A 14,018-nucleotide genomic window follows, 5' to 3' on the forward strand; every position below is an offset into this window, starting at 1 on the left:
GTTGTGAACTACTGACTGAAGAGCATAAAACAGATATCTTCAACAATTTCTGGTCCATGCCTTTCTGGGAGACACGCAAGCTGTATATCCAGACTCTAGTCCAAAATGTGCCCATAAAACAGAAGAAAGGTGGTGTTGCATCAAGGAGAACAACGTCCCTATTATACCACCTGCAACTGGCAGATAGACTTAAACTACCTGTGTGTAAGAATCTTTTCTGTTCAACACTTGGCATCGCCCCTAGAACCATCGGATCATGGTTAATATCCAAAACTGATCCGTGTAAACCCAAGATCAACAAGACTGGCCCATGTGTGCCCATATCAGATGTTGACCAGACCTTCCTGAAAGAATGGCTCTCTGGACTGCCTACAGTCCCATCCCATTACTGCCGTCAGGTTCCCTCCTATCAGGAAAAGAAGTTCCTGGAGCCGGGAACAGTTCTAAGTGATCTTCACAAGGAATATCAGAAAGCTGCTGGTGAAAATGGAACGCGTGCTGTGAGTGAGACATATTTTCAAAATATTTTCGGTAAAAAAGTTGGTGACCCCACAGTCCATGGCCTCCGGGCTCTCCAGTACTTGGCTGATGGTCGAATCCGGTACAAGTTGGATTTTGAGTCTGAATGGGAGGACCTGCCTCAGCGAATCAACATCCCCAAAGAACCATTCCACTGGGTCCCACTCTTTCCTGCCCAACTGCCAATTACTCTCAGGAAATTCAATGACTTGCAGGCAATGAAACCAGTACTACCAAGAGTAGCCCACCAGTACTATGACAACCTCCCTCATCAATAGACAGTGTGAAAATGAGCGTGCCCAACACCTGAGTGGAACTTGGTGGGAGGGTGGTTAAGGTTAAACATTAAGAAACAACTTGGTTAGGGTTGACAAGTTACACATCTTGGTTATATTTAGGAGAATAAAAAAACTTTGGTTATGTTATGTTTGCACAGCACCTAAGTGGAACTTCGATTAAGGGTGGAAAAGGAAAACAGTGGTTAAGGTTAGACATTAATAAGAAACAACTTGGTTAGGGTTCACAAGTTACACATCTTGGTTATATTTAGGAGAGTAAAAAAACTTTTGTTATGTTATGTTTGCATTTTTTATGTAAGAGACAGTTCACTGGGATAGTTCACTGTTTTAATACTTGCTTGTTTTAGTTATTGCCCATCCCCCTGGTAACTACGCCCCTCTATATATAAAGAACAGGCCAAACGTTAGGATAGTAATGTTTTTTAAAAAAAGTTTCTTCTGCTCATCAAGTCTGCATTTATTTGATCAAAAATACAGAAGAAAATTTATATTGTTATATATTATTACAATTGAAAATATTTTGTTTTCAGTTTATGTTTATGAATGGGTTCATCTGAAAGAGATAACACAATATTAGACAATAAAAAATATATAATTAATTCAAATAATGGTGATGATTAGAAATGTATTAAAAAACAAAGTAAACACCAAGACGGGTGTACACTGTACGATTTTGGCCGTCTAAGGAAAAACAGCAAAACCTCTCAATGGCTCTGAACAAACCTTTCTGTTGTCAGCTGATCAAGGTGTTTGCCATTACAGCATTCTGATTGGTTGTTTCTTTCAGGTTTGCGCTTTAGAGCCTAATTCTAGTCTAGTTATGGGAATCAGATAGCCTGACAAGCCAGACCCACATCAAGATGTTTGGTCTGGAAACTTACTTTTGACAGGGCTCAATCCGAGGGGCGGGATAAACGGTTGTCTTTCAAACTACCTCTGCACGCGATAGGATAGCGCTACCACCAACCAGAGCAACGAAGGTGAAGCAGAGCTTGTTGATAGATTAAACATTCCCCGTATCCGGTCAGCAAAACTCTGAACACATCTTCCCTTTTTAAGAATGACTTCAGTGCCGTTCATTGTTCTTTTCTCAGAGAAAAGCTTAACTCCAAGTCTTCCAGTCGCGGTCAAAGCTGATTTGAAAGACCGCCGTTCACCAGTTTCTGTGTTTACTAGAAGCACGCAAGTGCAACTCAGCCGTCGTCATTATGGCCCCGCCCACCGACTCTATACACGATGTGATTGGTCCGGCAAGAGTTAGGGTAGAAGGGTATTGAGAGTTGCTAGACGACACTCGCGGGCAGATTAGATTTGCTCCTGCTAGGGTGCGTCTAGATTTCTAGGCTAGGAATCAGACCCAACAATCTGTAAAATATGCCTCATTCAGCCTCCATGACTGTGAATTATCATTACCAGTGTCGAGGAAAGTAGCAAGAATCATGTTTGAGTTCAGAAGGTGCTGTAATTATTTTATTATTAACCCTTGTATGGTGTTCGGGTCTGTTGGACCCGTTTTCCGTTTTTATCGAAAGAAAAATGATATGATTAATTATTTTTTCAAACTGAGACTCATTGGCCTTGGCTCATTTTCTGTGAGGAATATATATCAGAACACATTTTCAATGACCACACACTGTACACCCCCCCTACACATTTATATTACACACAAGATGTTCGGGTCCACTGGACCCGGGGCTAATAAAAGTGTGGGAATTGTAGGTCCTGTGTACCTTTACTCTGTCCTCCTCCGTTCAGGGCCTGCTGTTAGTGTGTGTGTGTGTGTGTTCATGAATATGGTTTATGAGGACACAAATGTGTATAATGACATGGATATTACAACGTAAACATGGTTTATGACGATATCTGTGTCCTCATACTAAAACATACTAAATGGTGTTTTTTTAAATTAAAAAAATGCCAAAAGTTTTCTGTGATTGGTAGGTTTATGGGTAGGGTTAGTGTAGGGGGATAGATTATACAGTCTGTACATCAGAAAAACCAGTATGGCTATGGAGAGGAACCCTACACCACATATCCAAGTGTGCGTGTGTGTGGGTGGGTGGGGGTGGGGGTTGCGTGCATGTGTGTGTTATGGGTGTGTGTGTGTGCATTATTGTTTGTGTGTGTGTGTGCGTACGTGTGAGAGAGATTGTGTTTAAGTGTGAGAGAGTAGCTACAAGAGTTTGTTTTGTTTCTACCCCTGCCGTTCCCACACGAGGTTGCAATTCTTAAATGTGATCTAACAAAGGTAAAGAGAAAATATTAACCATATATGCTATTTATATTGCTTGTAATTGGGATGAAGTAAACATCTGTTGAGTATTTTAACATAACATTTTAGATTGAGTTGAATTAAAAACCCAAAAATGCAGCGGGTCCACCAGACCCACGAACACTGGCTGAGTAACACAAATATGAACACCACACAAGGGTTAATCAAGTAAACCGAGAGAATAGATATTGTAACAAGCAAAAAGGGGAACAACACATTCTGTTCAAGTACTCCATTTCTTTCCAAGTACTACAGGTTTTATTTGATGGAGGCAGGAGTTAAAGATTGAAGCGCATTGTCAAACTAAAACCAGAAACTCGTTCAACAAATATCTCAGTCAAAAATGCAAAAAGAAAACAAGGGGTCATTTGTGGGTCTGTGCTGCAATTTCAGATTTCATCAGAGAAGCATGTAGATTATCGCCATTTCAACACGCGTCAGCTCATAAGTAATGCATTTCAAAAGAGTCATATGACAACATTATAATAATAAATAAAATATATTTATTTTCTCAAATAGAGTTTCAGTATTTGGCACAAAAGACAGTGTTGGCAATCAACCAGTGTTACAGGCACTACAGTAAAATAGAGCACTTTGGAAATTATTCTGTAAACAAAAACCAAAATATCTGAAGAAGAAGAAGAAGAAGAAGAAGACATTCACTCAATTCTTTTGTTTTACTTTTTGAAATTGAGGGACTAAAAAGACTAGATGAACTACTGGCACTTTGCAAACCCCTTTTTGAGAAATAAAGTATGAACTTTAACCATGATTTACAGTATAGATGTGGAGATTTAATCTAAATAAAATCCCATGATTAAATGAAGTGGCAGTAAAGCTACATGAACCAGAGTCCAGAAATACAAAATCCACAGCCAACACCTGGTGAATATCTAAAGAAATGTACAATATAAATCAACCACTAATCTAAATATGAATATCATAACGTCTAAATACTTATTCTATTTATCTGACACATCTACATGACTAGAGATAACATAGTAACACAATTAAAAGTGTAAAGTTCTACAAACTTGATAAAAATGGCGCTGAAGGGAGTGCAATTCACCATCAGTCCACTAGAGAGGGACAACCAGCACAAATTACAAAAGGAAAAGATTACCAAAAAAAGACAATTCTGTCATAATTTACTCTCATCATTAAGTTCATGTTTTTCTTATTATTATTTTTAAGTCACGTGGGTTTCAAGTGACATGATAATAATGACAGAATTGTCATTTTGAACTTAAGTATATATTTGAAATAAATTTATATTTCAGAAATTTTGTATTGTGAGGTTCAATAAAAAAATAAAAAAACAACAACCGAAACTTCATTTTCTAACAACTGTGTTGGAATGGGAGAAATGCACTGATGTCCACTGCATGCATTTAGTCCAGATCTAGTTTTAACAGTAAATGTGCACTAACAGTGAAACAGTGAGAGAAATCAAGCCCTTGATACACATCTAGTCTGATGTATTAAGGATTGTGAATGAAGGATTTGGTGTAAAGTGCTCTTAAAGCGTGGAGACTGGGAACCAGTCGAAAGCTTGATAACAACCTAGCTGACTTTAGTCCTTTCTGAGAAAAACGAATAAGTGAGGATTTGGCGCCCCCTGGTTTAAAGGGATAGTTCACTTTAAAATTAAAATTCTGTCATCCTTCACTCACCCTCAAGTTGTTTCAAACCTATATGAATTTCTTTCTTCAGCTGAACACAAGGGAATATATTTTGAATAATGTCAGTAACCAAACAGTTAACTGGAACTATTGGCTTCCATAGTAGAAAAAAAAAAAACTATTAAAGTCAATAACTCCAGTTAACTGTTTGGTGACTCCAGTTGGTTCAGCTGAAGAAAGAAATTCATACAGGTTTGAAACAACTTGAGGGTGAGTAAAGGATGGCAATTTTCAGTTTAAAATGAACTATCCCTTTAATGCAGTGCAGGGTCTCTGATCCTTTACATCCACTGATTTAAACCAAAATCTATACTACTACTGCTAATGAGAAGGATCAGAGCGCCTTCCCTGCGTCTGGAGGCAGAGGCCACACGGGGAGGATTATAACTGTAACATGGCATTAGCAGGCACACTTGCTCTGGTCTGTGTCCCGCGGCTCTGCCAGGTCGCTCGTGCTGTGACCGTTGGTGCGAACTGTTCCGTCAGGTATCCAGGATTTGTCCACACATCTCTCCATGCGCTTCATGATCAAATCCAGCAAAACCTCCACAGCATGGCTCACGTTTTCTCCATTCGCAGCGCTCGTCTCAAAGTATGGGACACTGCAAGAAGAAAAATAAAACGGAGTTGGAAAATAGCATGTTGCTAGGCTACTGATATAGTGCTCAAAGCATAAAAAAGATATTGGATAAAATAGTCAATTTTTCTTTAGACAGTTACTTTCATTGGTATACAGTATTTCATTCAATACACACCACAATATAAATGCCATTTAAAGGGGTGATGAATTGAGAAATCAACGTTCCCTTGAGTTTTTGATGTATAAAAGGGTCATGATAATAAGAATATCCTTTAAGTTTCAGAGCTGAAAACTTCCTTGTTAGTCAAAGAAAAGCTTTTAGCGACACCAGGCCCAGAAAACGATCGTGGGCTTCATTCTTACGTCATTTAGTGGCGAAACACCACCTCTACAGAATAATAAGCATGTGTAATTCAGTAGCCCTGCCCACCGACTCATCGGATTATACTAGCCAGCAGCAATAAACATGCTGAAGATAGCATTGTGGAAGAACACAGTCGCTGCATAAGCTTCCTTTGGATCCTAATTTTAGGAATGTTTGATACTACATTTATTTTTAATGAAGTTCCTGCTCACGTGGGGAAGAACGTTCGTGTGTGTTCGCTTTATTTCACTGCGGAAACGTTTGTAAACAAATCTCAGGTGCTGAAATTGTAGACACAATGTTGTGGATCCGACTGGAATGGTGCAACAAACTTTTGGGAGTAAAACGTCTTTTTTTATATATAATAATAGTCCCGGGGCTGTGTGTTTTCCAGACGGGCTACCAAAACGTATGCCCATCGGCAGAAATAATATTTTCTTGATCTGGACACGCGTGTGTGTGTGTGTTCACGCTTATATCCACAGATCGTGCGGGCCATGTAATACAACAATAATATTCTAATCATTAGCGGATGGATGAGAAATAAATCATTGTGTTTGTTTGATAAAGACGGTTGCGAGCCCTGTGAAAGAATCATCCCGGTTGCCGCTTTCAAATCAATCCCTCCCTCATGTGAACTCCCAACATTAAATATGCAAATCTTATCCAATCATAGCCGTGAGAGTTTACTTCCAAGTCTCCAGATCGTCATGCCCATCAAAACCCAGGGTTCAGGAGAGAGCCCCAAAACCACAAATAGCCTATTTCTTAATAGTTATGATGTTTTTGAATGTAAAAACCAAACAAACGTCATTTGTTGACCTCAGACAATAGTATAAAACATATAAAAAAACCAGTTCATGACACCTTTAAGAATTTAACACACTCATTGGAAGAACACTGGTGTTCAACCCTGCTCCCCAGGCTTGCAAGAAAAAGAAAAACAAATTACAAAAAAAAAAAAAAAAAACTTTTTAAGAAGTTAAAAATGCAAAGATGTAGTCAACAAAAAGTAATAATATCAGGGGGGTTTTAAACTCATACTACATAGATTGAGAAGGGGTGGCTGTGTACTGTGTACAGTGGTCCTGGAACAAACAAGATTTCAACTTGCTCTCTCCCACCACACACAACCGACCCCTCACTCGTCACCCTGGAATTCGCAATAATGCAATGACCAGTACAGAGAGTCCAGTTTACCTTGGAACACAATTCATTGTCAATGCTGTGGATAATCCTTTTTTTATACCCTAAACCAGAGATATTCAAATCTTGCCCTGGTGGGCCAATAAGCTGCAGAGTTTAGCTCCAACCCTGATCAAACACACTCACCTGTGATTTTCTAACAATCCTGAAGACATTGTCCAGGTATGTTTGATTAGGGTTGAAGCTAAACTCTGTAGTGTATTGGCACTCCAGGGCAAGATCTGAATAGCCCTGCCCTAAACAGGCAACGTGAACTGGGAGCTACAACTCATAAAATCAAAACTACATTAAATAATAATTATAAAAAATATATGTTTTACTTAAAGTGTTAGTTCACCCAAAAATGACAATTATTTCATTAATTACTCACCCTCATGTAGTTGGACACCCGTAAGCCCTACATTCATCTTCGGAACACAAATGAAGATATTTTTGTTGAAAGCTGATGGCTGAGAAAGGCTTCAGATAGGCCTCCATTAGCATTCAGTGTATTTTCACTCACAAGACCCATAAAGGCACTAAAAACATCGATACAAAGTCCATCTCACTACAGGGGCTGTACAATAATTTGATGGAGCGACAAGAATAGTTTTTGTGCGCAAAAAAAAAATCAAAATAATGACTTTATCTGCCAAGTTATTGTCTTCTGTGTAGGTCTCGGACGTGAACTCGCGTGATAGCGTCGCTCCTCCTCACTTCTGGGTCATGTATCGAACGACTGATCTGCATCATATTCTCGCGCATGCGTCAAGATCACGTCAATAACTTGGTGGATAAAGTCGTTATTTAGATTTTTGTGCGCACAATAACAATTTTCTTCGCATGGTAAAATTGTTGTACAGCCCCTGTAGTAAGATGGACTTTTTATCGATGTTTTTAGTGCCTTTATGGGTCTTGTGAGTGAAAATACACTGAATGCCAATGGAGGCCTATCTAAAGCCTTTCTCAGCCATCAGCTTTCAACAAAAATATCTTCATTTGTGTTCCGAAGATGAACGAAGGTCTTACGGGTGTTCAACTACATGAGGGTGAGTAATTAATGAAATCATTTTCATTTTTGGGTGAACTAACCCTTTAAGTCCAGATGAAATAAATGACATTAAATAATTTTTTTACTGATCATTTTCCAGTCGTGCCAAATTTAAGTGAATCTGTAAAACCCTTTTAGACCATGCGCTAGGCATGATGATCATTGTTACCAACTAGAGGATGGATACCCGACCCGAGCCCGACGGGTTCCGACAGTACCCGACGGGTCGGGCCGGGTTCCGACAGATATTTAGAAATGAGGTTCGGGTTCGGTCACGTCAGCGGGATAAGGCATTAAACCTTTTAAATTTAAAACTGCTTATTATGCAAGTAGCCAATGGGCCTGTATAAATTGATGCAATGGTTTGTTTTTGTGATTAAATTAAATGTAAAATATTACCCTAACATCCGTCTTCCTGTATGCGGAAATTTGTTTATGTTGCCGTGACAACAACGTGCAACACGCGCGTGCATATTGCCCACGGCATCCTAGTCATTCCAGTGAGCGCAACTTCAGCGCTGCTGGCAGCAGGACAGCCTTGAAGCCACCCACAGTTGATGCAATCCTTTTTCTGCATAAAACCTCGATTAGCCTAAACTTTGATGGATAGATTATGTAAATAGATCCCATGTTGCAGTTTAGGAACCATACAGTTTGAGAAAATTGGTAAGATGACTTTCATTTCAATAAGCATTTCAATTGTGTTACGTTAATGTTTTGTTCTGTTTGCTTGGGCCATTTTTAGCAGGCCGTTGTTCATTTAATTTCAGTTGGCTATTTGATTGGGCTCTGTGTAACTTTTGATGCCCCATGCGCGTGCTGATGCGCTCGTCTGTAAACATTTCAGAATGCCTTCTGTCAGAATGTTGCTTAATAAAAGCGGGCTTTCCACACAAACAAACGTACATGTCATTAGTATATGAGGAAAAAAATAGATTTTAACTGTCGGGCTCGGACATAAATATTTTAATGCCTGTCGGGCTCGGGTCGGGTTCGGTTACTGCTCTGTCGGATGCGGGCCGGGCTCGGACAGAAAAATGCGGCCCGATCTGCACTCTATTCCCAACATTTAAACTAGCAAAAGTGGATTCGGACACGCCCTAGGTACACTTGCGCGATGCGCTTTAGACCATCGGTTAAAATCAGGGATGCAAACATGTATAGTCAAAAAAGAGAGAGGAAACCCCAATCTCCACCCCCCACCACCCTGATCCGAGTTAGAATTATAAACTCCAATATATATATAAATAATAGCATAACATTACAAGATGTTTATTGTGAACGTAATGTGCAGCTTTTCATGGGGCAGCAAAGATATGACAGATACGAGTACAAGATAAGTTAGTCTTCTAATAATCGTTCATTGCACAAAAACCATATGAAACACTTCAAATTAGAGCGACACTAAGCTCTTATGCGCAGCCCGGGTGCAGAATGATGTGCTTAAAGCAACACAGAGTGAGAGCTGCAGCGCTAGTGCACATTGAAGAGTTCACTGCATAAAGAGAAGAGATGTTGAGCGCTCAAATCCTAGTCTATAATGAATATCTGTCCAACAGTTTCCTGATCTTTTATTTCTTCACAGTTTTAAATTCCAGTTATTGTGCGTGTGATGCTAAAGAGTCCTTGTGTTGTCACCTGATAGGGAGTACAACATTCGTTCAGAAACAGCTATAAACGCAAATCCACAGCCCTTTATTTACAGATCAATTATTATAATGGGAATGTATGATCTTGGAGAGTTTTACCTGCTGACTGTCTTAACCGAAGGCGACGCCGACGCAGTTTGAATGCTGAACGGAGATGATTGACAGCTGCAGCGGAGGGAAGACGAGTTTCCGTCAACTTTAATTTAACGATGGAAAAAATATTAATATAATATCCTTGTCCCGCACATTCAGCTATGGAATGGCTTTAAATGACTTTGTACAAGCAAATCATAATATAAGAGTGATTGCTGAAGGATCATGTGACGATATCACGACAGGCTGAATCTGAGCAATTGTCTGCCTGTCTGAGTTGACGACAGGCGAAGGCGGCCGTCTCGTAATTCTCTATGCAGGAAAAACCCTGTATAACATTATAAACCAACAATACCTAACCTGCAGTGATCTTACCAGAATTTTGCCATTTAAGATGGGAAGGCACAGCGCCGAACTGGTCTCAGGGAGAAATGTGTTGCAGTGGCAGATACCACAGACGGTAAAAGATACGCAGCCAGAAGGAACACGGTTCACCCACACTTAGTGTTCTGATTTACTTAGCTCATATTTACTGCACGATTCACACAAGTCACCCAAACTGAAATGAAAAAAGCGGGAGGCGCCGAAAAGCGTGCTGTTTGCATCCCTGTAAAATAGGGCCCTTAGCATGCTCCATGTCAACCTTTCTCACCGGTTGTGACAGCTAACCTATGCCATTTCCCCACCATACACACATCAAAGTAGCCAAAGCAACTTTTCTCCATTTACAGATATGATGAGACACACATGGGCGAGTGACGCAAATACACAAATTCCCACGAAAACCATCCGGTCTGGTCTAAAATATTACCACTAATAGGCTTATCATAGTGAATCAAGGTAATTAAAAACATGAATCCTTCTTCTTTTAGAAGAAGGATTATTGATGTATTGACAAAAAAGTTACATTGTGTACCTTTGAAAAAAATGAGTCATTAAGCAAAACAGATTGAGATCCTCTGCAGTGATAGATTCAAATGTCTCTATTGTTTGTACAACGACAAGCCTGGGAGGAGTTTAGATGTGAGGATCAGTCAACAGAATCAATGACATTCAACAGATGAGTCACGGCATCTTCAACAGATGAGCTGCACACAGCTAAGAACTAGGGATAAATACATTATCAACAAAATGACAATAACAGTTGAATAGTTGCTTGATCTCACGAGACCTAACATGATGTACCCTGTCGCAATTAACACTGTAAGATTCATCAAATGATAGAAATCACATTATAACTTAATACCTGAATGTGCAGTGTAGACAAGCACGGGATTTTATACATAGTATATTGCAGTAGTAGTATACTGCATTTACAACAACAATAATAACAATTATTATTATTATTATTAATATTAGATTGCCAATCACAAAGCTGCTAGTTGAAATTAAAATGAATAATATGATTTTAAAAATTATTATTATTAGAATATAGGCACAACTGCTAGTTACAAAAGTATAATGATCTATTTAGTAAATATCTAAATGAGCTGTGTAGACAAGCACATGATATTTATACATATTTTGCAGTAGTAGTACACCACACACCCTGCAGGATGGAGAAATATGGGCTGCAAACCCAACATTTTACACCACTATCATCATTTCTTTAGTGAATTTGGTGCTAAAACAAAAAGTATAGTGGGCATAATTTATTGTTATGATGATTTCATCTGCTTCTCTTCATTATTATCTAACAAATGCCTAACTTAAAAAAGGTAAACGCTGTCCATTAAGAGCTGGAGATTTAAATTCTTGCATTATTCATCTGAATAGTAGATTAACTGCTGCAATAATAGCTAGATTAGACCGTTATCAAAGTAGTTATTAGCCTTATTGTTAACCCAAAGGACACTTCTTTTTTTTTTGAATACATTGTTTTTTTTTTTGGTATAACACAACTCAACAAAATCAGTACATCTAAATATGGAAGAGGGATTGGCAAGTGACTCTGAAGGTTTAAATTTCACACAAAAATGTACTAAAACATAAGAGCAAAGAAAGTCTAAGTTTGACACCTAAAAGCCAAAACATTTTTAGATGCCTTAAGACTTCTGAAGTAATCCTGAGCATGCAAGTGCTTGTCTAAATTGAAGACGCATTAAAAGTAAATATTAGCTTTTCGGTGTACTGCAATCTTAACGTGTCACATTTAACGAGAGCTGCCCTCATCTTAGGCAAATACGGTAGAGACACGGCCCTTAAAACAAACATCCTTGCAGTCACCCGCACCCTGTGAACACGTATGAAGACCTACATCGAGATACGATGCACGCCTGGGAATTCTCACATTTATAAACCTTTATCAGACAAACCCATACAACTTCCTTAGTGTTTCGTGTAATTTTACCTCCACAATCAAATTAGTGTGTGATGACCTCCTAACTAACTGGCCAGCAGCCCCCTGCTTGGTCCGGCACGGCAAACCTAAATGCTTTCTAACAACAGATCATTCCACACGAGTACTGAAGCAGTTCTGTCCTAAACTTTTCTAAGTAGACATGGTCATGTGTGACATCACATTCAGACACAGATACAGGACAGTCTCATCAGGTCTGACGGATCAGGTGAATGTGGCGCCTCACCCGTATTTCTCCGCAAGTTCTCGAGCACTGTCCGCTTTCACGGCACGCTGGTCCCCCAGGTCTGATTTGTTTCCACACAAGACGATGTCAGGATTCTCACAGTACGCATGCGTCTGCAGCTGACCTGAAAAAGACATCACAGGAGTTAATTATTAACTATTACTATTATTATTATTTTAATAATAAATGACAATAACTAGCAGATTATAGGGCTGGGCATTGACACAAATTTCAGAATTCGATTCAATTTCGATTCCCAAGCTTTCGATTCGATACAAATCAAATCAATATAGATTATTTTAGATATATATCAGGTAGAATGCATAGCAAATTTTGACAAGGAAAACAAATCTCTGAACTAATATGGTAACGGGAGTCAGTTCTACAATAGCCCATTATAATATTGAAGGTAAAAATTGACTTGTGTACAAAAAACAGATTTGTGTACATACACTTAAATTATGTTTTAAATAATAATAAAGTTATAATATTAACATTACAAGTATATAACCATATTCCTACTTCAATTAGTTTTTTGAATTATAAACATTTAAATGGTGGCTGTCAAAACCAGCCAGATTTATACATGCATTAAATACTGAAGAACATTAAAAATTACAATGAATATGTAATGTGGTGCATATAATAAGGAAAATACTCCTCTCTAGAATATTTTGTTTTTCTAGCTGACTAACGCATTTATGGACTGGATTTTTTTTTCTGAGTTTGTTGTGACATTGTTTACAAGCCGCTTTTCTTATCCTACGTCTTTCTGCGGTTCAAACACTGAATGAGCTATTCTTTGTGACATGATACTGAATTCGGTAAGTTGTCCTGTATCTTTTAACACACTTTCAGATGCTCATTCATGTCTATTTTGCGCTGTAACCGGTATTAAGGCGGAAGAGGATCTGTTCATGTGCGTGCGTTTTGCATGTGCTGCCGTGGTTCGAGCTCAGCTGAGGCAGAGCGATCGCGCCACAGCGCCAAAATGGTATTTATATATTTGAATTTCGGAAAAAAAAACAAAAAAACAAAGACAAAATTTGAAATCTAAGACTTTGTTTCATATCAATATAAATAAGAGCACAAAGATTATTGATTATTGCGCCGATTGATTCATGACCATTTGAATCTTTATTTGAGGTTTGAAAACAAACGTGGAAGAGAAGACAATGCTGAATAAAGTTGAAGTTTTTGTTATTTTTGGAGCAAAATTTATTTTCGATGCTTCAAGAGATTCTAATTAACTAACTGATGTCACATATGGGCTACTTTGATGATGTTTTTATTCCCTTTATGGACATGAACAGTATAGTGTGTATACACTTAGATACGCTGTCAGACTAAATACTAAATATCTAAATACTGTGTTCCGAAGATGAACGGAGGTCTTACGGTTGTGGAACAACATTAGGGTGAGTCATTAATGACATAAATGTCATTTTTGGGCCTAACTAACCCTTCAAGTTTTTTCTTCCATTGTTTTATTTTTTAGCTTTAAGAATAACATTATAAAACCATGCATATTTTACTTTTTTTATTTAAAGAAACAAAACCAATGTATATTTGAATTTTAAGACATAAATACAATAGAAAAAAATAAATACATATTTTCAAGGAAGAGTGTTTTCAACTTGTTTATTCTGATATAACAATATGGCATGCAGTTGCTTTAAACAATGGCATAAAACTATTCAAAACATCATTAAATGTAAATTGTGTTAATCATAATTTTA

General features: G+C 38.3%; 1 protein-coding gene across 1 annotated transcript in view; it reads right to left on the reverse strand.

Moving 5' to 3' along the window:
- Window positions 1-3,463: 3,463 nt before the first annotated feature.
- rab27a (RAB27A, member RAS oncogene family) overlaps window positions 3,464-14,018 on the reverse strand; it is a 33,491-nt gene continuing 22,936 nt past the window's right edge. Inside the window, exons 5-6 of the mRNA XM_067419290.1 lie at window positions 12,280-12,403; window positions 3,464-5,374 (exon numbers count right to left, since the gene is read on the reverse strand). Coding sequence (XP_067275391.1) covers window positions 5,173-5,374; window positions 12,280-12,403 — 326 coding nt within the window. The 3' untranslated portion in view covers window positions 3,464-5,172. The remainder of the gene's footprint in view (window positions 5,375-12,279; window positions 12,404-14,018) is intronic.

Source organism: Pseudorasbora parva, chromosome 16, assembly GCF_024679245.1.
Source record: "Pseudorasbora parva isolate DD20220531a chromosome 16, ASM2467924v1, whole genome shotgun sequence".
Classification (NCBI taxonomy): domain Eukaryota; kingdom Metazoa; phylum Chordata; class Actinopteri; order Cypriniformes; family Gobionidae; genus Pseudorasbora; species Pseudorasbora parva.